This window comes from Carettochelys insculpta, chromosome 26, assembly GCF_033958435.1.
Source record: "Carettochelys insculpta isolate YL-2023 chromosome 26, ASM3395843v1, whole genome shotgun sequence".
Lineage (NCBI taxonomy): Eukaryota > Metazoa > Chordata > Testudines > Carettochelyidae > Carettochelys > Carettochelys insculpta.
Window position 1 is genome coordinate 10,253,201 of NC_134162.1, and position 25,991 is coordinate 10,279,191.

Consider the following 25,991-nt stretch of genomic DNA (forward strand, 5'->3'; position numbering starts at 1 on the left):
CCTCAAAACTGCTCTGTAGCTTCTGGTAGGGGCTCTTTCAGAAGCAAAGTTTCAGTGACTATGCAAATAAGGCACAAGACAGTAAAATCTATGCCTCATTTGACCCTTTGCTCATCACCATGCCCCTTCCAGAAGGGAGGGGGCTGTGCAGACACACAGTCTAGATGTCCCAGAGAATAGAAGCACAAGCTGTCAGCCAGTATCATGCTACTATACAGCAGTCATTGCATGTCTCTCCCCTGCTCAGACTTTTACACACACCTCTTAGAGCTGGAAGTGACCCTGGGAGGTCATCTAGTCCAGTGCCCTGCCCCCTTAGCAAGGCCAAGCACCATCCCTGACATCTATTTGCCCCAGTCCCTAAATGGCCTCCTCAAGGATTGAACTCACGACCCTGGGTTTAGGAGGAGGCCAATGTTCTAACTACTGAGCTATCCCTTTGGCTACTGGCCCCAAAAGCTGGCAACTCTTTTTCAGCCAGTCCAAGGGCAAAAAAAAAACCAAGCAACCAGCTACATAGGGAGGAAGGAAGGGTGGGATGCATCAGAGAAGGGGAAAAAAAAACAAAACACCAAACTATCAGTATTCTCCAGCACTGAACAAGTGTTTATCCCATGAAAGCTCATCTAATAAATAAATACTGTTAGTCTTTAAAGGTGCTACAGGACTGCTTTTTTTGTTTTGTGAAAAAAAGCACTTACGGACATACCTATCCCATAGAACTGGAAGGGACCTTAAGAGGTCATAGAATCCAGTCGGCTGCCCTTACAGAAGAACCTATCACCTTCCCTGACTGATTTTTTTTTTTTTTTTTTTTTTTTTTTTTAAAAAAAAAAAGCCAACTATTTGCTCCAGATCCCTAAAGGACTGCTCAAGCACTGAACTCTCAGCCATGGGTTTAGCAAGCTAATGCTCAAAGCACTGAGCTCTCCCTCCCTTCCATACATATTAACACTGCTACCTCTGATTCCATTCATATGGTAAAATGGCTCACAGATCACTCTTCCCATCAGTTGCTTTGGGAGGTTGCAGTGGAGAATTGGGCTCTCAGGGGCCACGTCTACACTACAAAAATAGCTTCAAAGTAACAGACTTGGAAGTTGAGCACCTACACCCACCCTACCTCAAAGTTGAACTTCAAAGTAAGGGAAAACGCACGTAAACACTGTGCAGGCTACTTCAAAGTTAGTTCCTCCTGTAAATGCATCCCAGAAGTCCGATCCTCTGCTCAAAGCAGCACAGGAGAGACCAGTTGTTAAAAATATTTGGAGTGCCTTTTCTGAAGGACAAGTTAAAAATTTTGACAATACAGTGAAACCAAGGGGCAAGATGCAATCAAAGGATGAGTGCTATGCCACCCACAAAACACATCTATTTTAAAAAAGGAATTAAAAGGAGACCACGGTGCTAGTGTCATTCACAGGCTGGAAGAGTGTTTTACTAACTTACCTGTAGGACAAAAGCCTCATTTATTGCCTGTTACTAAGCCATTCCGTTTTGCTTAGACACCGAATTCATGCAAGGCAGATATTAGATGAGGAAACAGTGCTTCTCTGCAATTCCATGTTATGAGCTGTATATCACAGGTTTAGCACAGGAATTTTTAGCTAAATAACCAGAAGTCAACCCTCAGAGCTACTGAATGGGGACAAGCTTCTTCTGTTTACTTTGTTCAGTAAGAGCTATAGCACAATAGTAATATTTAATTTAGAAAGCTTACAGAGGAGGAAAGATAGACCATATTTTGCAAAAGGGGAGTCTTGCCAAAACAGGGCTGTGCAGAAAGCATCAGTTCAGAGGCTAAACTCCACTTATCCATTCCAAAGTCATCTCCATGGAGTAAGAGTCATTTCATACGAGGTTTATACAAGGTCCAACTCAACTGACATCACTGTAATTACTCACATGCAGTGGTATATGAGGCAGACCAGTGTCAGTCCCAAGTCTAGCTTTATATCACTTTACAAATGTTCAGCAAATGCCCCTGGATACATATGGATTATGGACTTAATCTGAAGACAGTCAGAGGAGAAGAGAAAAAAGCTAGACATAATGCAAAAACATAAAACATTAATGTAACCTTTATTATTCAGCACAGTGTGTTCTGTGCATTCTAACAGTTAGATGTGTATCTATAAAACAGACAGTTGATAATGGCACCAAATGAAGCCTTCTTAACCAACAGTCGCGTCTCTTAAAAATACATATAATGAACCTGGTAGAGAAAGGAAATTAGTATTACAGAAAATAATACACGGGGAAATTTTCATTTGTTCTTGACCTCAATTTCCAGGTTATTGCACTTTTTCTCCTACACACTTGGTTAAGTTTGTTAATTTTTCCTTTAACAATGTAACATACATCAGTCCTTTAAAATAAAAAAGCAATACAAAAATCTAAAGGCATTACAATGGAGCTGTACAGTTCTCAATTCTTCCTCCTAACCCCAAAATTTAACAGTTTTCATCACTCAACTTCCATCAGCTGAAGTTCAATAGGCTCCCAAAATGAAGGTTACGAAGTAAAAATAAAAATCTTTTAACATTAGTGCTACTTCAGCCCCTGAGGGAGTTTTTAAATGTAGATGTGCTCCTGTTATCTCCTGGAGAGGAAAACCTTTTAATACTAAAGTATTTTAAAAAAGTCAAGTCACTTTTAAATCTTCAAGTAGGACCCACAGGTCCAGAGAACGCAATATGAACATAAAGGAAATAAGAGCAGCAGGAAATAGCTATTCCTTCAGCAAGGGATGCAAAGACCGTGCCACCATGTGTAAACCAATATCATTGTAAATATCCTCTACCCCACCAAAAAGAAAGTGTGCAGGGAAAGAGGCTACCATCACTGTTCAAAAGAAGTGTGAAAAGCTAAACTGGAGCAGCTTGCTTTTCAGTTAGAAAGGAAAAAGCTGTAGAGTTTGCTTAATGTAGTTTGTAACCTTCTCCAGTAGGTTTAGATAAAAGTTTGGATTCCCCCACCCAACAATAAGCAATTGCCCAGCCAAAGACATGTCCTACAGGCCCAGATACATTTGACAGCTACATAGCGAGCAACAGTGGCACAACATCAGAACACGGGGACTGGAGTCCTCAAGGATCACTTATGATCCGCTGCCTTAAGGAAGCACTTCTTCCATCTTATTCCACAACAACATGTAGTGTATGAAACAACTGAACCATTTTTATCCTGGACAGGGCAATAGCTGAGACGTTCCTGTGTTGGTCAGTCAGTCATGGAAGGGGGACTCTTATCTTTGCACAGTAAGGCCTAGCAGCTTCCAAGTTTAAGTCTCCACCTTGCAACCATATTTTTCCAGTAAACTAGTTTTATCCTATTTTTACATGTTTCCAACACACCAACTAAATAACACTGAAGCACCTGATATAGCCACCATGTTAGCGGCAGCATGTAAATCTCACAATGCAGCTTAGTAAAATCCTTTCAGTCTAACCCACACCTATGTAACTTTAGAGATGCTTGCAATGAAAGCCTGGTAGGTAAAGTGGATCTGGAGGGCAGAGACTCCCATTGGTTTGTATCACTTTGCACTGCATATTATGTCAGCCTGAGGCTTCTGAACATTTCACTTGTCTTTTAAAAAAGCCTTCTTTAAACATAAGCAAACTATGCCACTGCTGTACTAGCACTTACCACTGCTTTGTGCCACGTACAAACTGAAGCCACTGGAATTCCCATTAAATAACATGGAGCTATTTCTATATGCCTAAGAGCACGGATATATTTACACAGTCTAGTGATCTAGTATTTTACAGTACATCAATTCACCCACACAAGCCACAAAGGCTGCTTCACACAATAGAAATAAAGAGCCCACACAAAATTAGCTGTCAATTGCACAACATTAAGGAATATTTCATGTTTCTTATTGCCTTTCAGTCTGCTTAAAAAAAAACAAAAAAAAAAAAAAAACTAAACACTACAAACTGCCTTTGGTTACATCATTAGCTATTTGAGCCTTTTAATGGGATCATAATTTATGCATCTGTTTTTACTTTGAATTAATGAAGAGTTACTTTTGAAGCAAAAAGAAAACAAGTGAAGTCTGCTATGCAAAACATCAAGTGCTCAGAAGTAGAGGGAAAAAAATTTATAGGAAAGTGGTGGTGTATTAAGTGTGGGAAAACTTGTGCAGGTCAATGTGTTGTGAATACATAAAACAATCCCAAGGGAATGTTAAAAAAAAAAAAAAAAAAAACACACCGAACACCAGTGTTTAAAAAGGCACAGGATAAAAAGGAAAGTGCCACAAGGAAAAAGCTATACAAGACATTTCTGGAATTGCATATAGATAGATTTCAATTTTATTTATTTAGTTGTGCTACACAAACTATGTTTATAGCTGCAAAATACTGACCTAGGATTCTTCGAGTTTTCAATGCAGTTACTAGCCATCACAGGGCAAGGTAAACAGATATAAAACTGATTAATACTGTTAAAGTCATTGGTGCCATAGAAAAACACCAAGGCAGTGAAGTTCCTAGCAATAATCCTGCATTGAAAAGGAATTGGTTTTTCGGTGCATGTGTTTTATAGCTGCTGTCCATTTCCATTCAAGTTAGCAAAGAGGCTGCAATTTGTCTATGACACTTTGACTACAGTTTTAATGTCATTATCTGTAGTTAAGCAAAAAGCAGTCTCTCTAAAAAAAAAAAAAAAAAAGAAAAAGAAAAAGAAAATCAGTCTTATTGCATGAAGATGGATTAAACCAGACTGTTGCGTAACACTGCAGGGTTATTTATCCCTCTTAGTTTGAGCTGTTTAAGAGACAAAAGTGAGCAATTATAATTGTATTTCGTACCATCCATTAAATTCCAGCAGCAAAGTGTAAAAATTTTCACATGCCTTTACGGTTTTGCACAGCATGCTAGATTTCTTGTTAAAAGAAAGCTGCTGCCTACCCCATCTTCTGGGGTGGGAGGACACTGGTGTATCTAGGGACAACAAACAAGTTATCTGTTTCCTCACATATGCAAAAGGTGATCTCCATTTCAGTTCCCCATTCTCCCTTCCATGAGGGCTTCAGATTATCAACCTTACTCAAGTAAATGCAGAAGAAATCACTGTGGTAAGGGTGTGTTTTCAGAAGGAGCCCCTCATGGAAGGAGTATCAAGGTGGTCCTGCTCTACATCCCCTGCCCCACCTCACAACTGACTCCTAATTTTTAATGCAAACAAGCCCCAGAGACCAAGGAAGCCAAGAGATCAAATGCAGACACAGCAACCATTCCAACCTCCCCAGCCCTCACTGAAGAAAGGCAAGCCTGTTTGCCCTTGGGTACTCTTTCAGCTAGCAAATGACTTTAAAAAGCTGATGAAATCTTACTTAAAATGTCTACAGCAGAATTTAAAACCATCATTGCCTTTACAATTAGTTCAAAACAAGGACAGTATTTTAGTTAAAAACACAAACTGCTAATTTTTCAGTGGGTTTGGACATCAGTCGATAGTTGCGAATGCTGTTCTGTGTTTATATAATACTATGTGCAATTTCTGAACCATTTATTTGAAGAACCCATCTTACCAAAAAAGACTGTAAAAGAAAAGCCATGTTAGTCTAGACACCCAACAATCACTATTAAGCAGAGTTACCTGAAGAAATAGCTTGTTTACAAAGAGTGGTCTTTCAGGTTAAGAGTAAAAGTCGGGGGGGGGTGGGGGAAAAGTCAGATAGCTTATGATTTCAGGGTATTTCCATTGCAATGGAATGCAGAAATTCCCCTTTACCTAATGTGTGGATGCTTTGATCCTGTCAATGTAAACATACTGAGTGTTGTAAGAAGTTAATGCACAGCAACAGTCAATTCTCCCCACCCCTTGCAGCCGAAGAGCACCTCCCCCAGGTAGCTACTGTCATTTGTCCTCCCTAGACCATCCAAGCTCAGTTAAGGCCGGTGGATACACTAAAGGTCAACCAGAGACAGCAGCAAATGGAACATAGAGATTTTGTTTCAACTGTTTGCACTGAGTGAGAAATGCAGCGATAAATCCCTACCAACTCAAATGCTACAGGACGTGCAAGATGCCTTTCCTTCGCTCAGCTTGGATGGGGTTAGCAGAGATCCCCTTCAGTCCAAGAGGCCTGGATTCTCCATCTTATTTATTCACTCATCTTTGTTATGAGAATGGGGTCTGGGGAACTTGTGCACTGGAGAGGAATTCTTCTTCTTGCTGCACAAGATAGAATGTCCATAATGCTCTCAAAAGGTGAGACATCTTTTGTTTGCTCCAGTGCAATACTTTTCTGTTACCCAGAAAGAGCTACTTCTTCAGAGAAGACATCTGCAAGTACAGGGTCAGAGCTCCCCCATAATAAAAGAAGATTTTTCATGCTTCCTTCAGGTAGAATCATCTAACCCTTTGTTGGACTCTTCAGAGCTTGACTTGCAGAGTCTGTCCATGATTCCCTGCAACATGGGCTGGACAATGCCCAGAAGGGGACGCTGAGAAGGGTCTCCATCCCAGCAAGCTTCCATCAGCTGCCAGCACTCTTCATCAAATACAGGGAGGCGCTCTGGGCGTACCCCTGGAAAATGGAATGAAAGAATGGTGGTTGGTAACAGAGAAAATCTTGATTGAAGAGGCAAAAGAGAGGCTTTAATGGTAGTCACTGGGGCTCCAATTATAGTAGCCAACGAAGAATAAGTGTTAGCAATGCTCAAGACACTCCTAGTAAGGTAGGTATAGTTGTGACAATTGCACCTAGAAACTAATCCTAATTATGATCATACCTGTGAAGAGTGAGCCTAAAGATGTCACAATAACCTTTCCCATCAGCCTTTGTTGGTATAGCATAGTCCAAACAAAAAGCCCTACTGATATAAATCCTAGGACAGTGTGCCTGGTTAACAAAAAAAACACACACATAGAACAAAATCACAATCAAAAACTGGCATTTTAGAAACTAGGTCTAATTGGCCGACTACATAACAGGACGTAGCTAACCGCACACAAACAGCTTCCTTTTGGGCTCCTTAAAGGGAGACTTTGGGGAGAGAAACTAGCTATGGACACAAGGTTCACCATCATGGCTCCTGCCCCCTCCCCGATCTCTTGGGTTCTTGGTCATTATCATCATCCTCATCCTGAAAGATGCCAGTCTAAGAGAGGGACCTAGAAGGACTAATCACCTCTGCTGGCTCCAGCAACATCCCAAATAGCACCTGTGATGAAAAAGGACTGAAATACCACACCACCCCTCAACTCATCTCAACTAAGTTCTCCTCTCTGCCAAAGAGCAGTGACCTACCATCTAAGAAGTTGTCAAACAGGGACTGGCCTTCTAAAACTCCCTCCAGTGAAAGAGAAACTGACAGCCCTATTTAATACTTGGCATTGCAAAATGCTTCAGCTGTTTGTCCTTCTCTGTATCATTTATTTAAGGTTAGAAGGATTTTAAGGGTGTGTTTGCTATATATCACTGAGCAACCCGAGATCCCTGTAAACCAAACCTCACAACTTACTGAACAGGCAATGCCAGGGTCACAGTAATACTTCTGTATTAATTTAGATGGACTAAATGGGCCAAGAGTGCCCAAAGCAGTTTCCTAAGCCCTTCAGACAGGGTTTTAGGAACTACACAAATCCACACTGTTAAATCTCAAAGCTGCTAATGGCAGGAGGCTCCAAGCCAAGTGGGCAGGGACGAAAAACAAAAAAACCAAAAATCTAGCAGCTCGCCCACAGCTGCCGAAATCAGTTCTGGAGCACGAGAATCGATGTGCACCACACTTCCTTCTGAAGTAAAGCATGGCTCATTCATTTGGTGTAGTCTCCCTCATAAAGGGAAAAGAAAAAACCCAATGCACTGACTGTTTCCTATACTAAAAAGTATGTGCTGATGAAGTATCTCAATTGCACGATGAAACTGCTTTGTAATTTGGGAAGCAGAAGTTCGTTGCTCAGAAGGAAAAACCTTAACAGATAGCCTTCCATTATAAAAGATTTCTAAACTTCCACTGACTAACCATCCCCTGCAGTTGGTAGTTTTAGCATCTAGTCAAAACATTTGAGAGTGAAGAAGATTCTTCAGGCTTCTGGAAATAGCAAGGAATTAAATATTCCTTCAAGCATAACGCCATGGCTGACTGTTTCTGGGACATTACTTTACCTTCTAAACTTAACACAATCCTTTTGAGGCAAGAAATGCCATTGAAAATGTTGTGCTAGCAGCACTTCAGTGATCAGCAGGGACAGGTTGTATCTTATTGGAAGCTATTTTTCAATCTGGTCAGTAGCTAGAGATTTCCTTTAGACCTTAAGCGACACACCTTCCACATGACCCACGGAAGTTTGCTCAGATTTCAGCAAGTCTTTGGAGAAGAAAAAGTGTCAGATGCCATTCACCTATCCATAACACTCTTGGAGCAGGAAAGTCTGCAGGGCACTTTTCACTCAAAGCCACTAAATCTATAGGTAGACTGGGACTGGAAATATACTTCCTACTTAAGGAAATACGAAGCCACAAAAAAGGGAATTAGTTTTGCAAGAGAGATTTCACACAATATTAGATACCTAACAATAATGCAGCATAAATAATACATACCTCTTCTAACATTGTTCCAAAGGTGGTCTTTGCTTGCACATCTCTCAAAAGCCTCTGGTAACTTCACATGTCCTGAACAGATGTACCAGAAGAGGATACCAAATGCATAAACATCCACTGAGTTATCATATTTCCCTGTGGCCAACAACCAAACAGATTCAATCAACAGGACAAATGAACATCTCCAGGGTTTAACCACCAGTATAAAATAAAAGGTACAAAACCAATCTGAGTGCTCATCTCACAGCTTGATGAGTGTTACTGTATCACTAACAGCATGAGAAACAATTTAAGGCCTCCAGTCCTGACACACTGATCAGTCCTATTAAAACCCATAATACTATTTACAGTTCACAGAGGTACACAGATGCATAAAAAGTGTTACAAGATCAGGCCCAGTATGTTCACTATGAACACATTAAAACCAGGAGTATCTGCAGGTAACCCTTTGAAATATACACAAACACAGATTTGCTGTGATCAGTCCAATTCTAAAAGATGCTCCCGGTGACCTGTTTCTGGAGCACTTAACACAAATGGCCATCTGATCCTGACTGAAGCCCTAGGATCTATTTTAGAGGGGGGGAAAATCCATTATTACACAGCTCATAGAACTGGAAGGGACCTTGGCAGGTCATTGAGTCCAGTCCCCTACCCTCTTGGCAGGACCAAGCACCATCCCTTTTTTTTTTTAATTTAATTATTAAATCTGTTTACCCCAGATCCCTAAATGGCCCCCTCAAGGATTGAACTCACAACCCTGGGTTTAGCAGGCCAGTGCTCAAGCCACTGAGCTTACAACTATAATGCTGAGAGTCAAATTTTGAGTCAAGACCCTCACTTCATCTTTAGGATGGGAAATAAACTTAGAGGTCATCCCAATCTCTGAATTTCCCCAACCTTGTTATAAAACCCTTTTACAATCTGAAATATTGCTAATCTTATTAAATGGTTTGCCCCAGAGAGATTAAATACCTCCAATAGCCCTTCCAGTGTATTACTGCGTTACTGACTTCCCTTGGTCAATGAATCCCACAATAACCTCTCTTCTCATAAGAGAGGGGGAGGGCAAGTGGAGAGGCTGCATCACTTTGACTGAATACAGGAAGGCGAAATTTAACACACACCACAGCAAATTGAAGTCCAGCACAGTCTTGACTATTTCCCCCCACCCCTCACTCCCAGAGTTAAAAGGCACAGTACAATGATTTGGATCTTTGGTACTCAAGCAGCAGATGGTCAACAGGAGATTCCATTCATCACCTTACCTGTAAAGAGCTCAGGAGCCATATGGATGGGTGTCCCAACAATACTGCCAGACATCATGGCCTCAGGCTTGCAGAATCCCAGGTCTGTGATTTTGGCTCGATTCTTTTTGTCAAGCTGTAGAGACATCCATACATCAGGTGATGGTTAATCATGCTTTCACTCCTCTTGTTGGCTTTTTATTATTATTATTAAAAGCAACTTTACAAAATAAGTGCCTGTTTGAATTATTGGGAATGTCATCTATGAATCTTACTCTGAATTACTGACTGCTATCAGGCACTTGAATGGTAAAAATACTTCTTTGTGAACCATTAATTCCTAAATCTTGTCCCTGCTGTGACAATCTACCTTCCCACAAGTCACTTCATGATTATCCCATTTGCAAAATACTGCATCATGCTTTTAGAGCTCACAGGAACATTGTAACTCTAATATTAGTATTAAGTGTTTTAAGAGTTCATGCAAAGTTCTAACAGAATATTTTGTTCATTAGCCTTTTTACAGAAATGTCTGAGCAAACAAGACCATTACTTCATTTACAATTTATGATTCCCCTCTTTGGCAGCAGAGAGAAAAAGGTTAATAGAGAGATTAACCAAAAGAAAGCAAAATATAAAAAAGATTTCCCTTACCAATACATTTTTAAGTTTGATGTCCCGATGAACAAGCCCCTGACTGTGAAGAAACCGGATCCCTTCAACTACATCCAAGGCAATCTGCAATCGTGTCTCCAATATGAGCCCAGCCTGAGGAAGCAGCACACACAGAATGATCTACTAACCCTATAAAACATGAAGTTACTGAGTATTTATGGGGAAGGGCAAAGAAATCTTACAAACTAGCTTCTAAGCGAACCTTCTAACAATGCCAGGCTCTCCTGCCAGCACCCTGGGTAAATATCAGGCAATGAAATGGACTTGGCAGGGGCCCTTTTTGTTAACAACCCCCTGGTACTTTAGTGTCATTAGGTTCTGAACACTGTATCTGCTTACCCTAGTCTGTTAAATTCTTTTGATCAGTAACAAAACATGCTCTCATGATCCCACTATTTACTCCTGAAGTGGTTGCTAAGTTAGCATGACTGCTTAATAGGGGCAGCCAGGACTGCAGGCAGCAAGATGAAAGGGATGGATTGGTCAACAGCAAAAAAAAGAGGCCACATGACTTATGAAAAGAGGGCTAACAGAGACTTTCCCAATGTCAGCTGCTGAAGATCAAGCAATGCAGCATCTCTTATGCCACGTTTACTAACCCAGGCCAGATCAAACATCCTACAGCAGTCTCAGCCACATTAAAAGCATTATGTAATTATAATAATGCTATTGTATTCCATCCTGAAAATTTCTCCTTCAGGAAAATCTTGGTTTTAGACCACTACCCCAAGAAGTCATGTTTCTTTTCACTTCTACAGTACACAGTCTAGTTGTTTTTTTTTTTTATTTCTGTACTCTATGCTTTCATGTACCTAAACCAAACTAACTTGGGTCCATTTCACTGCTATAATGGCACAGGGCACAGCAACCTGCTTTGTTCTGTTCACAAGCATTGGTAGAAGCAATTGTTCAGTTGAGTTTCTCAAGCAAAGAAGTCTTCTTCATTTTCTGGTTTACAATGTCTAGTATCATTCTTCTGCTAGACAGCAAATGTAGTTCAGGCTGGCAGCAAAAGATTTTTCAAAAGCTCTCAACTCAGAGGGATTTTTAAGTCTGAGATGTTGCAGAACATAGCTGCAAATGGCAAGCTGGAAAGTCACCCAAACAAGTACTGATTCCATTTAGCATTTGAGCCTTCAGCTACTGACTTCTATTTTAGGTGACTTCCACCATCAGACACACTGGCGCACAGGTTGCCTGCTTAAGACAGTACAACAGCTGTGCTGACCTAACAGTGGCACTGGTCAGGTCTGAATTCTCAGCTACACTAAAGTCCCTTTGCACCACTCCAGCAGCATAAGAGGACCTTCATGCAAACCAGAATGGAAGCTACAATGTTTTAGGAGTTTCCATAATTAAAACTGGGCCTACATACACCTGAGTTCCATAGTATGTATTTTCATGGCTGTTATTTTGCTGAGGGTTGCAACTCAAGGATAGACTGTCTACTTTACCATTTAGCTTCAGGACTGAAATACAGGCCAGTTCTAAACCTTAATTTTACCACCAATCACAAAATTTGCAATAGTCACAGTTCAGTAAGTTGCCATTCTAAGCACTCGGAGTGCTGCTGAGATTGCAGACCGATGCATGACATGCCATCCACTGTTTGCTAACACACACATTCTCTGACTCAATTCAATTCTAAATACATTCAGGGGGAAAAAAGGACACCAGAAAGAGCTAAACAGACAGGCAGCTTTCTTCTATGTCAATTTGAGTTAAGACTAGAAGCACCACTTGTTCTCCTTCTCACCCTTAGTCCTGTATAGAGATCTCTGTGCAACCGTTCCATTATCAATAGGACAGCAATGCTGGAACCTCCACCATAGCCATAATCTATGACCGACCCATGGAGATCTACCAGTCGCTCATGCTTTGGTAAAGACCTGGAGAAACAAAAATCAACACAACAACAGGTAGTGATTGTGACTATATTCCCCATAGGCTACAGTTACGCCTAGCTCCCTTCCTTCCATCTTAAATCAAGCCTGGCCTTTAAGTCAACATCATCCAACACGCAGGCTCTTAAGGACAGTAGGGTAAAAAAAGGGATAACTGACAGTGCTGCACATCGCTACCACCACCAAGGTATAGCCAAGGACAGATCAGAAAGTCAGTGCATTGTAACGGGAGGTGTGCACTGCAGTTGTATACGTTCAAAGCTGGTTATGTTTCTTACATGGTCATCTGACTCATTTTATTCAGTAACTGTAGAAAAGTACGTTTGGGAAGAAAGAGTGCTCAATGCTAGCTGAAAGGATATAAAGCTAGGGCAGTGAGAACTGGGCAACTCTATGCAATATTAACTTGGACTTTTGTGGCATTAAGCAGCAAGGGGTGGAAGTATTGCAGATACAAGAGACTGAGCCCTGAGGAGAGAGGAGGAATAGCAGCAGGTGATCTTTGCACAGTCTAATCTAGTCTACAAGCAGAATTAATTACATCATGCTTGCCGAAATCTGTGCAGCAGTTAGCGGCATCCCTCAGCCCTGGCTAAGTCATTTAGGGCGGTAAGGAACTAAAGTCTCTCTGCCTGAAGCCAACATTCACAGCTACTGAAATTAAACCAGGCTCAGCTAGCAGTTGCAGATTAGAGGAAAGTTTACCAATACGCACCTCATATAGTGAAACTCAAGTGCAAGGTCATTCCAGTGCTTCTCATCTGGAGGGACAACCGATTTGAGTGCACATGGGAAATGGCCCCCCCAGCTGTCACACAAGTACACCACTCCATACTGCCCTCGGCCCAGTTCACGGCCTAGCTTTGGTTTTCCTACAAATGTATAATGTGTCAGTCAGATCAGAGGTAAAGCTTCCACGTTCTCCCCCTCTAGAATAAATCTCACTAAATCAATGCCATGAACTGAACTAGTATTTCATAGTCGCATTCGGGGGAGGTAGGTGGGTTCTTCTTGAAATTAGGAAGTTTAAATTATTAGTTCAGGTCTAGAGCTGCACTGGTAGAGACCACAACATTTATATGCAGAACAGGTCACAACTGGCTGCAGAAGCTGTCTCTGAACTCTTCTGCAAGGGTGATTCACCTCCCCATACCGAAGTACCAAAAGATGGAAAGGGGAGTTCTAGCTTCATTTTCAGACCATCCTTTGTCTCATCTGAGACCATGAACACAGGAGACAAAACAAACACCAGCAGTGATGGTTTGGGATAGACGCATCTATCCATAAGCCAACATCATCTCAGTACCCCAGCAATCAGAACATAAGTCACGTAACTGTCAGACAAACTTTTTGATCAAACAGATGGAAGGTTCCATATCCCCTTACCAATCTCATGAATCATCTCAGGTAGTGTCTCATAGGGTTTAAGAATAAATCTTCAAAACAAATCTGTGCATCTTAAAAATCAGACCTAAAAAGTTCTTGATAGGCCCACAAATTATTTAGATTTAGAACAATTAGTCTTGCAAAACTCCAATAAAATTTACAGCTCTCACCCTCCACAGAGCTCTCCGTTCTGAGCTTACAAAGCTTTTTATTTTTGTGCTATCCAACCATCCTAGTGCTCCTTATCAGCTTTCCCGCATTGCACTACACTAGAAGGACTAAGTTTTTCCCTTTCATGGTCCTGCAAGACGCCGAGCTGCCACACCCAATACGACAACTAGCTCATCACACGTCAAGTAAAAGCAAAGTCAGAATAGAATTATTGATCCACCCAACACAGTTTTGCTATAAATAATCTACTGCTAGATGAGGTGCCCCCCTTGTTCCTCCAACTCCTGCAAGAGCAGGATAGAACTAAATCCAAGATGCCCTCCCAAGAGGCTCCAGAAATAACAATCAGGCGTAGGTGCTCACCATGTAACAACACATCCTGCAGCGACCTACTCTCCAGGGAGAGACGTGCTAGCCGAGGGGCATGGTCTTTCCGTACCTTCAGCCAAAGGTCTTCAGTTTTCTCCAGCCTGCCTGAATGGCCGGCCTCTAGCTGCCAAGACAGAAGGCAAAAATGGTACCTGTAGCGTCCTCCTATGCACCTCACAGAGAGGCAAAAAGTAAAAAGGTAAGACACTAGAGTATTCAAGATGGGTCATGTCATTAAAGGCACACACTTCTTAGCAGGGAGGGCTCCAAGGTGGCCTGCCATGCTCATAAAACTTAAGCATGAAAAGCTGGAGTGTCTCCCATTAAGGAGGCAATACCACATTGAAGGTGACAGCAAAGGGCTGACCATTCTGTTGAACTCCAAACTGCCCGGCCTTTGGTCACCTTTGACAATTCCAGGAGCAGCACTGTACAGAAACCCCCAGATTTCTCCTCACAATGTTCTGCATTTGCACTGGCCAGCTCACAGCTCCAAACTTACCTGTCGCAGAGAGGAGGCAAAAGCCTCGTGAGAGCTGTTTAGCCTGGTACGGAACTGGCTGCAGATGCTCTTGGCCAGCTTGGAAGCACTGAGGCTCTCGATAGCATCCTGAGCTACTTTCCGCTTCCACTCCATGGTGATAGCAGGAGGGCTGACCCATGTAATCCGCTGAATTATCTAAAACAACAGAATTAAATGGATTCAACAGAAGGGACAAATCTTGCCCTGTGGCTTCAAACGCTACTTAGTTTGAAATCTTAAAGAGCTCATCCAAGGGCAAAACTGGGTTCAAAATGAAGAGCCAGTATGGTTCTTTAAAATGTGTGAGCCATGAAACTTTTATCCTTGGCATACAGGCACCTATGAGCACAAGTCCAATTCCTTTTCAGAAGCAGTGTTTCACTGGGGCCATATCCACACCCAAGCACTGCCTTGCTTCCTGACGCTCAGCAGACAGAGCTCAGCTGCATCTCTACCCGACTCCATTCAGTAAGTCAAGTCATCATTTACCAAGGAGCACAGCCAATTACACTGTAGAGGAAGGCTGCAGGACATCCAGATGACACTCTGCATGCTCCTGGATGACCAGCATCTGTCACTTTTAGCAAGATTTTGATTTAGCTCATCCACAGAAGTAATGAAAATAGTTAAGCCTCCTTCCATCACAGATGGAGATGGAACCTCTGGAGAGTGGAAGTCTCCACGGTACTCCTTCTCCCCCTCCATAAAAAAAAATGACAGTGAGACAGCAAAGACGACGAAGACTGCTTGTTTAGTGAGCGAGATCTAGCTCTGGAGACAGTTGTTCACTTATAGGGAGACCAGCACTGCCCTGGCTGGTATGGACAGAGTATGACAAATGAGTGGATAACAGCTGGACTGCCCTGCATCTCCAGTGACATTTTGGTTTGCCTCACAAAGATCCTCTCCTGAACTCAGCCAGATCCCCAACGCACCACACGCCTTCAGAGTGCCAATCATGTACAGAAACAGCAGATGCTGGATTGGCAGATCTTGAACCCCAGAGAACTGGAGTCTGCCTTGTACAGTCCAGCTATACAAGACAGATTCCTTGGGTAGAAGAAGTCTTCTCACTACTCGAAGATTAAGTAACTAAAGCCAATTGGCAAAGAAAACCTAGAAGCAGACTAAACTAAATACTCTTCCCCCTCCTGTAGGGAAAAATGTGCTTGCTGCACAGAGAGCTAGGAACGCCTGTACATACACTGCAACAGGGAACAAGAATGCTGCCCCTCCTCCTCTCCCAGCCCAATGGCTGCAACTATGAGGAACAAGACGACAGTCTGGGTACAAGCACACTCCTAAAAGAATCCAATCTCATGCACGAAGTCACACCTGCATGGACACTCATTCAACAGTTGTGTGCATGAACGATTGTAACTATCAACTGTTGAGTTAGTTCTTTACAGAGAGTTTATAATCTAGACATTCTATCATTGTATTAGTACAAAAGAATCAGGGCGTGATAGCAACCAGTCTGTTTTAGTGTCTAAGCAGAAAGGAACGTAGAACATTCATCATACCTGTTTGATCTGTTCCCACAGCATTCTGGTTACTGATGAGCCCGAGTGAAAAGTGACTTCAACGTGATAGGCTGCATTTAGTATCTGCAGCAAAGAAAGGAAAAAGTAGCAGTTATGACTTGATTGATTCTGAATCAATATGAAAATGCCACCTGGAACGAAAAGAGAACTGATCCTGCAAATCCAGTCTCTTGCCTCTGGCAGTGGCCAGCTGAGCATGACTTGATGGCTTGAACAATAAATATATTTTCAGAATAATGTGGCTAGTTCACTATAGCAGTGGCTACTGCTTCAGAACAGGCAAGACGCCACAGATCTACACCCAAGGTTGCATACAGACCCCAGCCTACCTGACTAGGCTACTCTTCATGCATTTAATCTTTACCATACCCTTACACAGACTGGGCAAACCAAGAGGGAGGTTAAGTGACTTGGCAAAGATGTTACACAGTAAAGCCAAGACACGCTGAGAATAGAACCTGTGGTTCCCCACAACCACGCCATCAGTTCTTCAAACCTTTCTGCTTCCTTCCACTGATTTTAATGGGACTTGTATGTTATAGCCTTGGGGGGAAAAAAAACCTCTTCCTTGTTTTTTCAGTGTCTCTCTCTTATTCTATCAGGATAAAAATCAAGTCTTGCTATGACAGCCCAACAAAATTCTTTATAGTAGTAGTAGTACGAGTACTAAGAAAATCTGCAGTGGTTGTTCGAGCTACCATACCTGTTTGAGATAATTGCTCGTGATATGTACTGAAACTTCCTGAGATTTCTCCAGACTCCTCAGGCATCTCTCCAGTGTCCCCACAAAGCTTTCACGCAAGTAGTCTACAGAGCTTATCAATTTGTTGGCAACCGCTTGGTTTAAGCGAGAAATAATCAGTTCCTGGATTTGCTTAATGCAACATTTAATGTCTTTGGAACTTACAGGCTCTCCATTCTCAGGAATTATAATATCTGCAGAAAGGAAGGAAAGATTTGTACAGACAGGACAGAGGTATCACAAGTGTACTATTAGCTGTCAAACATGACAAACTTCTGCAGTGTGCATGTCTTGCAAAGCAGGTACAGCACAGGCCTATTATAGCACTTTCCTTCATAGCTTCTAACCCTCCCCCCCCCCCGCCCCCCAAACACACCATCTACCACTTCTCACACTAATTATCTTGAGTTTTGCCCTTTATGTCCCATTCACGCTGTTGGTGAAATTGCTGCTAACAATGTTTCAGTTGCTTTCACAGACCAAAGTGGACCGCAGCCCGGCCACTACTTCCACGGGAGCATTTTAATAAGATGCAAAAAAAAGTGACAGACTGAGGATAGCTTTAGTTTTATTTTGGTGAGGAAGGGAGAAAAGTAGTAGTGTTGTTTTTTGTTTTTTTTTAAATAGTGCTAATTATACTAACAAAGAAACAAAAATATGCCACCCCTCACTGGTCAGGAAAGGGCTTTGAAGCAACCATAACTTGGTTGGGATAATCATGATTTCTGTAGTCTTAATATTAGATGAAGACTACTTCAAACCAGATTGTTTAATGGTCTACAAGGAGCAGAAGTTACACCCTATGTGCAAGTCAAAATGTTCAACAACAAAACTGCATTACAAGCAAGCAGAAGCTGTGCAAGTTTGTTCTAGAAGCATGCATTCCTTTGTACCACTAGGGCCATATTTAGATCCAGGTCCCAAGACAGAGGTGAAAGGCTAACACATTCACCATTTGGCCCCCAGCAGTTTTCCTTTTAAACAAAGTCAGTTGCATCTTTGTCTCTGGTTTGCCTGTCAGTAAAAGGAAACCACTGGGAAGGTTTTATACATTCCTGCTCTTGACTGGACTAAATGTTTTGCTTACCATTCTGCTAGCAAATAGTTTACAAGCTACAAAGAGAGATACGAGCAAAGCATTTCTACTGATAGAACTTTGCTTGCAGACAGAAGGTAATTGCTGAAACATATTCAAATGATGGTGGTGGGGATGATTGAAAAAGGGGGAATTTCAAGCAGTTAGCTTCCTTTTAACTAACTCAGTGATTTCCAGACTTTCCAAAGCCACCATTTCACTCCACCCAGATCTGTCAACAGAATTTCTTAGTTCTCAAAACACTAAATTAACTGAAAAAAGTTACACGTTCCTCTAAATGCAAAAAGTCAGACTCAACTCCAAGTGTACGTTCTGATTGTTTGCCTATTCTGCTGCAATTTCAAACCAACTTAAACCTATGAGAACAGCGCACACGACTGCAGTGCTCATGCCCTTTGTTTCGGATTAAAGGATAGCTTAGTATTAGTACTGTGTTACAGTACAGGGTTCCATTGTAACAGATACGGTAAAGACAAAACAAAAAGGTTCCCTCCTACCCCAAGAAGGTTATAATTAGTCCCCAATTAGACACTAAATCTTGCTTTCAGACCATTCTTTCGGCAAGTGCATCTCAAGAAACCTTCCATCTATCTCTTGAGATAGAAGGTGACATGACTGTTCTACTCTGATTTCAAACACACTTTACAGCCAGTGATCCCTGTAAGCTGTGCCCTTGTGTGGCCACTCAGAAGACATTCAAATACTGCCCAGCTGATTGGCAGAGTGCCCACAAGTAGGTTTTTTTTAATTCTTCTAGAGGCACACGTTCACATTTGCCTCAGTGTGCATAAAGAAAAACTTATTCCATACATGGATGGAAAAGATTACAGGAAACATAGGTCGCAGCTATGTCCCAGTAAGAACTGGGATCCAGTCTCAGCTCTGCTATTAACAGCAAGGTTTCATACAAACCTCTTGTTGTTGTACATCAGTTCCTTCACATTTCTCACATCACAGAAAGGTAATCTGTGCTTTATTCGATGCCTGGCATACAAATGCCAAGTATTTTTCAATAGCTATCAAGCTGGCTAACTTGCTACTGTGCATACACCAGAGCCAGTTTCCCCAGTTTTACAGCAATGCTCAGAAGTCAGGCTGGAGACCTGTATTTGACACAAAAATCCAGACAAAGATTCTAGATTCTTTAAAACTAATCAAGTGGCTTCCAAATGGCATCCCAGGCCACAACAGGAGAAAGGCAAAATGATTTCTCAAGTGTCGTTGGTCATGTTATAATATAGCCTGGTTTTACAGCCTCCTGAATGCCCAGTTCTACAAAACAGAAGGCACACTGCAATTGAAGGAGTGATTAGCACTCAAGTTGGCATACTCACACTAGCTTTAGCTGCCCTCACAACCATTAAAAAAAAAAAAGACACAGCAACACAGGCTTTGGCGTGGGCTTACCTGGAACTTTGGATATTACTGGTGTTGCTAACCTATGCACTCATGTCTTTGCTGCTATTGCTAGTCGCACTGCCTAGATTAAAGCTAGTTTAAGGTATACCTCCCCAGGCTCCAGTCATACCTTATTGCAGTTTGGTCACAGTACAAACCTAGCCCAAGGACTTGTGAAGCTCTATGTGCAACATGCTGCTCATTACCCAATCACATGCTCACCAAGTCTCTAGCTCCAGTTAAGTGTCGCTTCAAACTGTAGCTCACTGGGCCATCAGAAATGTGGATTGAACCTTGAGTGCTTCTGATGCTCAATAGTAACAGAGAGGTAGCTGTGTTAGTCTGAAATCTTAACAAAACAAAAAAGCCACAATGGAACACTTTAAACACTTTTGTTAGTCTTTAAAGTGCTCCAGGACTACTTTTTTGTTTTGTTCTGAGCTCAAGGAGAATAATGTCCAGGAGAGTCAGTTACTCCAGGACAGTAATACAAACACTGTGTAACTCAAGTGTTAAATTCACAGCGTAACTACTCTCAGTCAAGCCAGCTGAGCTGAACCAAACACCACAGTATAGACCAAACCATTGTGATAATAGCCACACTTGTGTAACTGAAACAAACTAAAACATATTTTAAGAAACAGAATAATCCTTCTTGCTCCCAATGGTGACTTTACACCAGAAACACAACTGGGATACGTGGTATTCCACATGCTCATTGTCCACCTTATAGCAGGTGCTTCTATTCTATACCTTCCATCGCTCCTAGAGGACTGCATGCATTTGTTTTCCAGTTTTAAAATTGAAGAAGTACAAGTCCCGAGATTTACAAGGTAAAGAAAAGCAAACCATTTCCTCCAATCTTATAGCCTATAGCTATTTTTCAGTTCCCTTTCAAGCAAAAAATCCCTTCATGTCACTTCAAAGCCCTTCACATCTCAAGATGCCTTCCCAAAGAATGGAATGTTATCATAAGTCATGGCCTGATAACCAAGAGAAAGTTTTACAGAACCTGCCACATCAACGCACCCGTCTGCTGCTAATCATGGGACTCATCTAGTGGCCCAGAGTAAGTTATAGTCTAACCCTTCACAACAGTTAATATATACTCTTTCCTGGAGCTCAAAAGCTACCCACAGAAGGTACACCTCCCTCAAAAAATGGACTGGAAAGCCACGCAGCTTCAAAACTAAAGGCCACCTATGTCATTCAGTTTGCAAGAACACCAGCAGTTTTGCTGGCTCTTCCCAAAGAAGAGCCCTAAGATCAGACAGGATCGAACTTGGTAGTTGGCGTGAAGGAAGAGGGCAAATAGGACAGGATGGATCAAATCCTGGTAGATTTCCTTTCCACATAACTTCTGGAGTGGGTACAGGTTTTGCAGGATATTGCATGATGTTTGAAGCCCTGAGCTCAGGACAACTTTCGGTTCACTAGTTCTCAACAACCAGCCCTTTCTTATGAGGCTTCTGTGGGCTATGCTAATCACCTATTTGGGGCGGGAGGAAGGAATTCCCCCATTCTGCCAGATTGGTTGAGATTCATTGGCACTTTTGCCTTCTTCACAGAGAAGGATTGAATTTTGGGCAATGGAAGGGCTGAGATTCTCTTGCTCCTGGATGGTCACAGTTGGAACCTATGTGAGAATTATTTAGTTCTTGCATATTTTGGAAGATGAGTAGCACAGGAACTCATTGGTGTAGGCTTGAGATCAGAAGCCATGTAGACATGATGCTTAATGTTAAATTTCCCTATCACGAGTCACATGCAAATCAAGGCCTGACACATTATTACAGGGCAACTGCTCTTTATGGCAGTGCTGTCTGGCTGCCAAGGTCACCTCAACTTCCACAAATGGGAATGATGATAATGGGTCACTGGAGCCACCTTGAGAAGTTTTACTGCGATGACTGGTTCCCCCTGCAGTGGAAGGGCTCCAAAAGCTGACAAAGGATCAAAGTGGTACAAATAACCGCACTGGACTCTCCCTTGATGGGAAAGCTCAATGTAATCCGATCAATAAAATTGCAGCCTGGTTAAAACCCATACCACATGCCATTGCATTCTTCTATGTGTTCAGCATAGCAAACATTGTTAGGCAATAACTCCGGCTTTCTGACACACCACCAGGGGTCTGCCTGGAGGTGAGCAGGAAACAAAAGATGGTAGGATAGCCAGGGATCTGTATGGCAATGTTTTATTTTTGGAAGTTCAATACTATAAAGCTGTTTAAGAGAACAAACTTCCCCTGTGAAAAAGAAAGAAAGGGAGGAGGGCAGGGTATAGTCTTCTTTCAAGAGATTTACTATCAGTCCTCAACTTAAATCCCCTCTAAGCTGTCCAGCTCCCTAGCTGTCCTTCAAGTGCCACATTCTCCCACCACTGTCACGCTGCTCCTACGCTCTTTATCTTAGACACCCTGACCAGGCTGCTCCTTCAAGCATCCTGCTTGCTGTGCAGAACAGGGGGATGGAGGGGAAAGACATACAACAGTTCTCAGAAGTGAGATGCTTACTGGCAGCTGCAGCTCTGTCTTAATAAGCAGACTTCAGACTGGCAAGTGCTGATCTACATAAAATGGGCAGGACTTCTCTCTCTCTCTCTCACATACACAGTTTGCATCTTTCACACTCACCTCCCAACACATAACTGTACAGGTTGAACCTCTCTAATCTGGAACACTTTCATCCAGAAACATCTGTAATCCTGCATGACTTTAGTTAGCCAAATGACCACTTTTTATGGGTGTGGTCAAGTTTCCTGTGGCCCCATAAAGTTTGTTTCCAGCCACCAGTCCTGGCTCTCAATGTTCTGTGCTGTTCTTTAGCTGTAATTTACCCCTAAATGTCTCCTAACAGCCCACTAAGCAGTGAAAGTGTTGGTAGTGCTGCTAGAGAATACTGATCTTCTGTGGTCCAGCAAATTCTCTCATACAGCACTGATCAGGTCCTAAGGGTGGTGGATTAGAGAGGTTCAATCTGCAGTTTTATCATTACTACTTCAATATCAATGTGCACGTTGCAGGAAGTAATTTTATTCTTTCAGAGAGCTGTTATGCAAAGACCAGCTGTTTGCCTGGTCTTTGCATTTCTCTCTCTCTCTCTCTCTCTCACACAGAGGCTAACTAGCAATGTTTCAGGAAAAAAAAACATCTGGAAAAGGGCAAATGCTCATAAATGTGCACGTCTTTAAGGTACTAAAGGACTGCTTGCAAATTGAAAAGTTTGTTTGGATTTTTTTATTCTGGTCCAGCTGAAAAAAAAAAAAGAGAAGATTTTTTTCTTTCCCCAAGGTTTTTGGCACGTTGAAAAATAAAAAAAATAGATATAAATTATATCGGAAAGACAGAACAGGTCGTGCGGGTGGCGGAGTGGTACTATATGTGAAGGATAATATAGAATCAAATGAAGTAAAAATCCTAAAGGAATCAAAATGTTCCATAGAATCATTATGGATAACAATTCATTCCTCTAATATAAATATGGCATTAGGAATATATTACCGACCACCTAACCAGGACAGTGATAGTGATGCTGAAATGATGAGGGAGATTAGAGAGGCTATCAAAATAAAACACACAGTAATAATAGGAGATTTCAATTATCCCCATATTGATTGGGTGCATGTCACCTCAGGACGGGATTCAGAGATTAAATTTCTTGATGCCTTAAATGACTGCTTCTTGGAGCAGCTAGTACAGGAACCCACAAGGGGAGAGTCGATTCTCGATCTAGTCTTGACTGGAACGCAGGATCTGGTCCAAGAGGTAACTGTTACTGGACCGCTTGGAAATAGTGACCACAATATAATAACTTTTAATATTCCTGTGTTGGGAAGAACACCGCAGCGGTCAAACACTCTGGCATTTAATTTCAAAAAGGGGAATTACACTAAAATGAGGAAGCTAGTTAAACAGAAACTAAAAGGTAGAGTAATTAAACTAAAATCCCTGGAAGCTGCATGGAAACTGTTTAAAGACACCATACTAGAGGCCCAACATAAATGTATACCCCAAATAAAAAAAACACAGTAAGAGACCTAACAAAGAACCACCATGGCTAAACAGCCATGTTAAAAAGGCAGTGAGAGAGAAAAGGGCAGCTTTTAAAAAGTGGAAGTCAAATCCTAGTGAGGAAAATAGAAAGGAACATAAACACTCCCAAATTAACTGTCATAATGTAGTAAGAAAAGCCAAAAAAGAGTTTGAGGAACAGCTAGCCAAAAATTCAAAAAACAATAGTAAAATGTTTTTTAAATACATTAGAAGCAGGAAGCCTGCTAAAAAAGCAGTGGGGCCCTTGGATGATAAAGATATAAAAGGAGCGATCAAGGAAGACAGTGCCATTGCAGAGCGATTAAATGATTTCTTTGCTTCAGTCTTCACGGCTGAAGATGTTACAGAGGTTCCTAAATCTGAGCCAGCCTTTTTAGGCGACAAATCTGAGGAACTCACTCAGATTGAAGTGACATTAGAGGAGGTTTTGGAATTAATTGATAAGCTGAATAGTAACAAGTCTCCAGGACCAGACGGCATTCACCCAAGGGTTCTGAAAGAACTCAAATGTGAAATTGCGGAGTTATTAACAGTGGTTTGTAACCTATCCTTTAAATCCACTTTGGTACCAAATGACTGGAAGACGGCCAATATAACACCAATATTTAAAAAAGGCTCTAGAGGAGATCCTGGCAATTATAGACCGATAAGTTTAACATCAGTACCAGGCAAATTAGTAGAAACACTAGTAAAGAGTAAAATTGCAAGGCACATAGAAGAGCACGAATTGTTGGGCAAAAGTCAGCATGGTTTCTGCAGAGGGAAGTCGTGTCTGTCTAATCTATTAGAATTCTTTGAGGGGGTTAATAAACATGCGGACAAGGGGCACCCAGTGGACATAATATACCTAGATTTCCAGAAAGCCTTTGACACGGTCCCACACCAAAGGCTTTTATGTAAATTAGGTGGTCATGGGATAGGAGGAAAGGTCCTTTCATGGATCGGGAATTGGTTAAAAGACAGAAAACAAAGGGTTGGAATAAATGGTAAATTTTCACAATGAAGGAGGGTAACTAGTGGTGTTCCCCAGGGCTCAGTCCTGGGACCGATCCTGTTCAACTTGTTCATCAATGATCTAGAAAATGAGGTAAGCAGTGAGGTGGCAAAGTTTGCAGATGACACCAAGTTGTTCAGGACAGTCAAAACCAAAAGGGATTGTGAAGAACTACAAAAAGATCTCAGCAAACTGAGTGATTGGGCAGCAAAATGGCAAATGAAATTTAATGTGGGTAAGTGTAAGGTAATGCATGTTGGAAAAAATAACCCAAATTACACGTACTACATGATGGGGTCAAATTTAGCTACGACAGATCAGGAAAGGGATCTTGGAGTTATAGTGGATAGTTCTCTGAAGACATCCACGCAGTGTGCAGCGGCAGTTAGTAAGGCAAATAGGATGTTAGGAATTATTAAAAAAGGGATCGATAATAAGACAAAAGATATCATACTTCCCCTATATAAGACTATGGTACGCCCACATCGAGTACTGCGTGCAGATGTGGTCTCCTCACCTCAAAAAAGATATATTGGCATTAGAAAAGGTTCAGAAAAGGGCGACTAAGATGATTAGGGGCTTGGAAAGGGTCCCATATGGGGAGAGGCTAGAGAGACTGGGACTTTTCAGTTTGGAAAAAAGGCGATTGAGGGGCGATATGATACAGGTATATAAAATCATGAATGGTGTGGAGAAGGTGAATATAGAAAAATTATTTACCTTTTCCCATAATACAAGAACTAGGGGACACCAAATGAAATTGATGGGTAGTAGGTTCAAAACTAATAAAAGGAAATTTTTCTTCACACAGCGCACAGTCAACCTGTGGAACTCCTTGCCCGAGGAGGCTGTGAAGGCCAGGACTCTATTAGGGTTTAAAAAAGAGCTTGATAAATTTTTGCAGGTCAGGTCCATAAATGGCTATTAGTCAGGGATAAAGTATGGTGCCCTAGCCTTCATAACAAGGGCAGGAGATGGATGGCAGGAGATAAATCACTTGTCTTCTGTTCTCCTTCTCTGGGGCACCTGGCATTGGCCACCGTCGGCAGATGGGATGCTGGGCTTGATGGACCTTTGGTCTGACCCAGTATGGCCGTTCTTATGTTATGTTCTTATGTTCTTATATTTTGGGGTCAAACAAATTGTTCATGTAGAGTACTTTTTATAGTGTTAAAAAGCACTTTCTAGAGACCGAGTCAAACAGCCCAGAGTAAAAAGTTTAATTTGTTTAGCTTTTTTGACTAACAAATTGACAAAAAACCAACATGAATTTGCAAAATGCTTTGGTGTCAACAAATCTCCACTTTAAAATGAAAAAAGTTTAT

General features: G+C 41.7%; 1 protein-coding gene across 1 annotated transcript in view; it reads right to left on the bottom strand.

The window, feature by feature from the left end:
* Positions 1 to 2,069: 2,069 nt before the first annotated feature.
* DSTYK (dual serine/threonine and tyrosine protein kinase) overlaps positions 2,070 to 25,991 on the bottom strand; it is a 55,963-nt gene continuing 32,041 nt past the window's right edge. Inside the window, exons 4-13 of the mRNA XM_074977712.1 lie at positions 17,086 to 17,318; positions 16,362 to 16,445; positions 14,818 to 14,994; positions 14,310 to 14,439; positions 13,105 to 13,261; positions 12,242 to 12,374; positions 10,465 to 10,578; positions 9,832 to 9,946; positions 8,564 to 8,698; positions 2,070 to 6,544 (exon numbers count right to left, since the gene is read on the bottom strand). Coding sequence (XP_074833813.1) covers positions 6,357 to 6,544; positions 8,564 to 8,698; positions 9,832 to 9,946; positions 10,465 to 10,578; positions 12,242 to 12,374; positions 13,105 to 13,261; positions 14,310 to 14,439; positions 14,818 to 14,994; positions 16,362 to 16,445; positions 17,086 to 17,318 — 1,466 coding nt within the window. The 3' untranslated portion in view covers positions 2,070 to 6,356. The remainder of the gene's footprint in view (positions 6,545 to 8,563; positions 8,699 to 9,831; positions 9,947 to 10,464; positions 10,579 to 12,241; positions 12,375 to 13,104; positions 13,262 to 14,309; positions 14,440 to 14,817; positions 14,995 to 16,361; positions 16,446 to 17,085; positions 17,319 to 25,991) is intronic.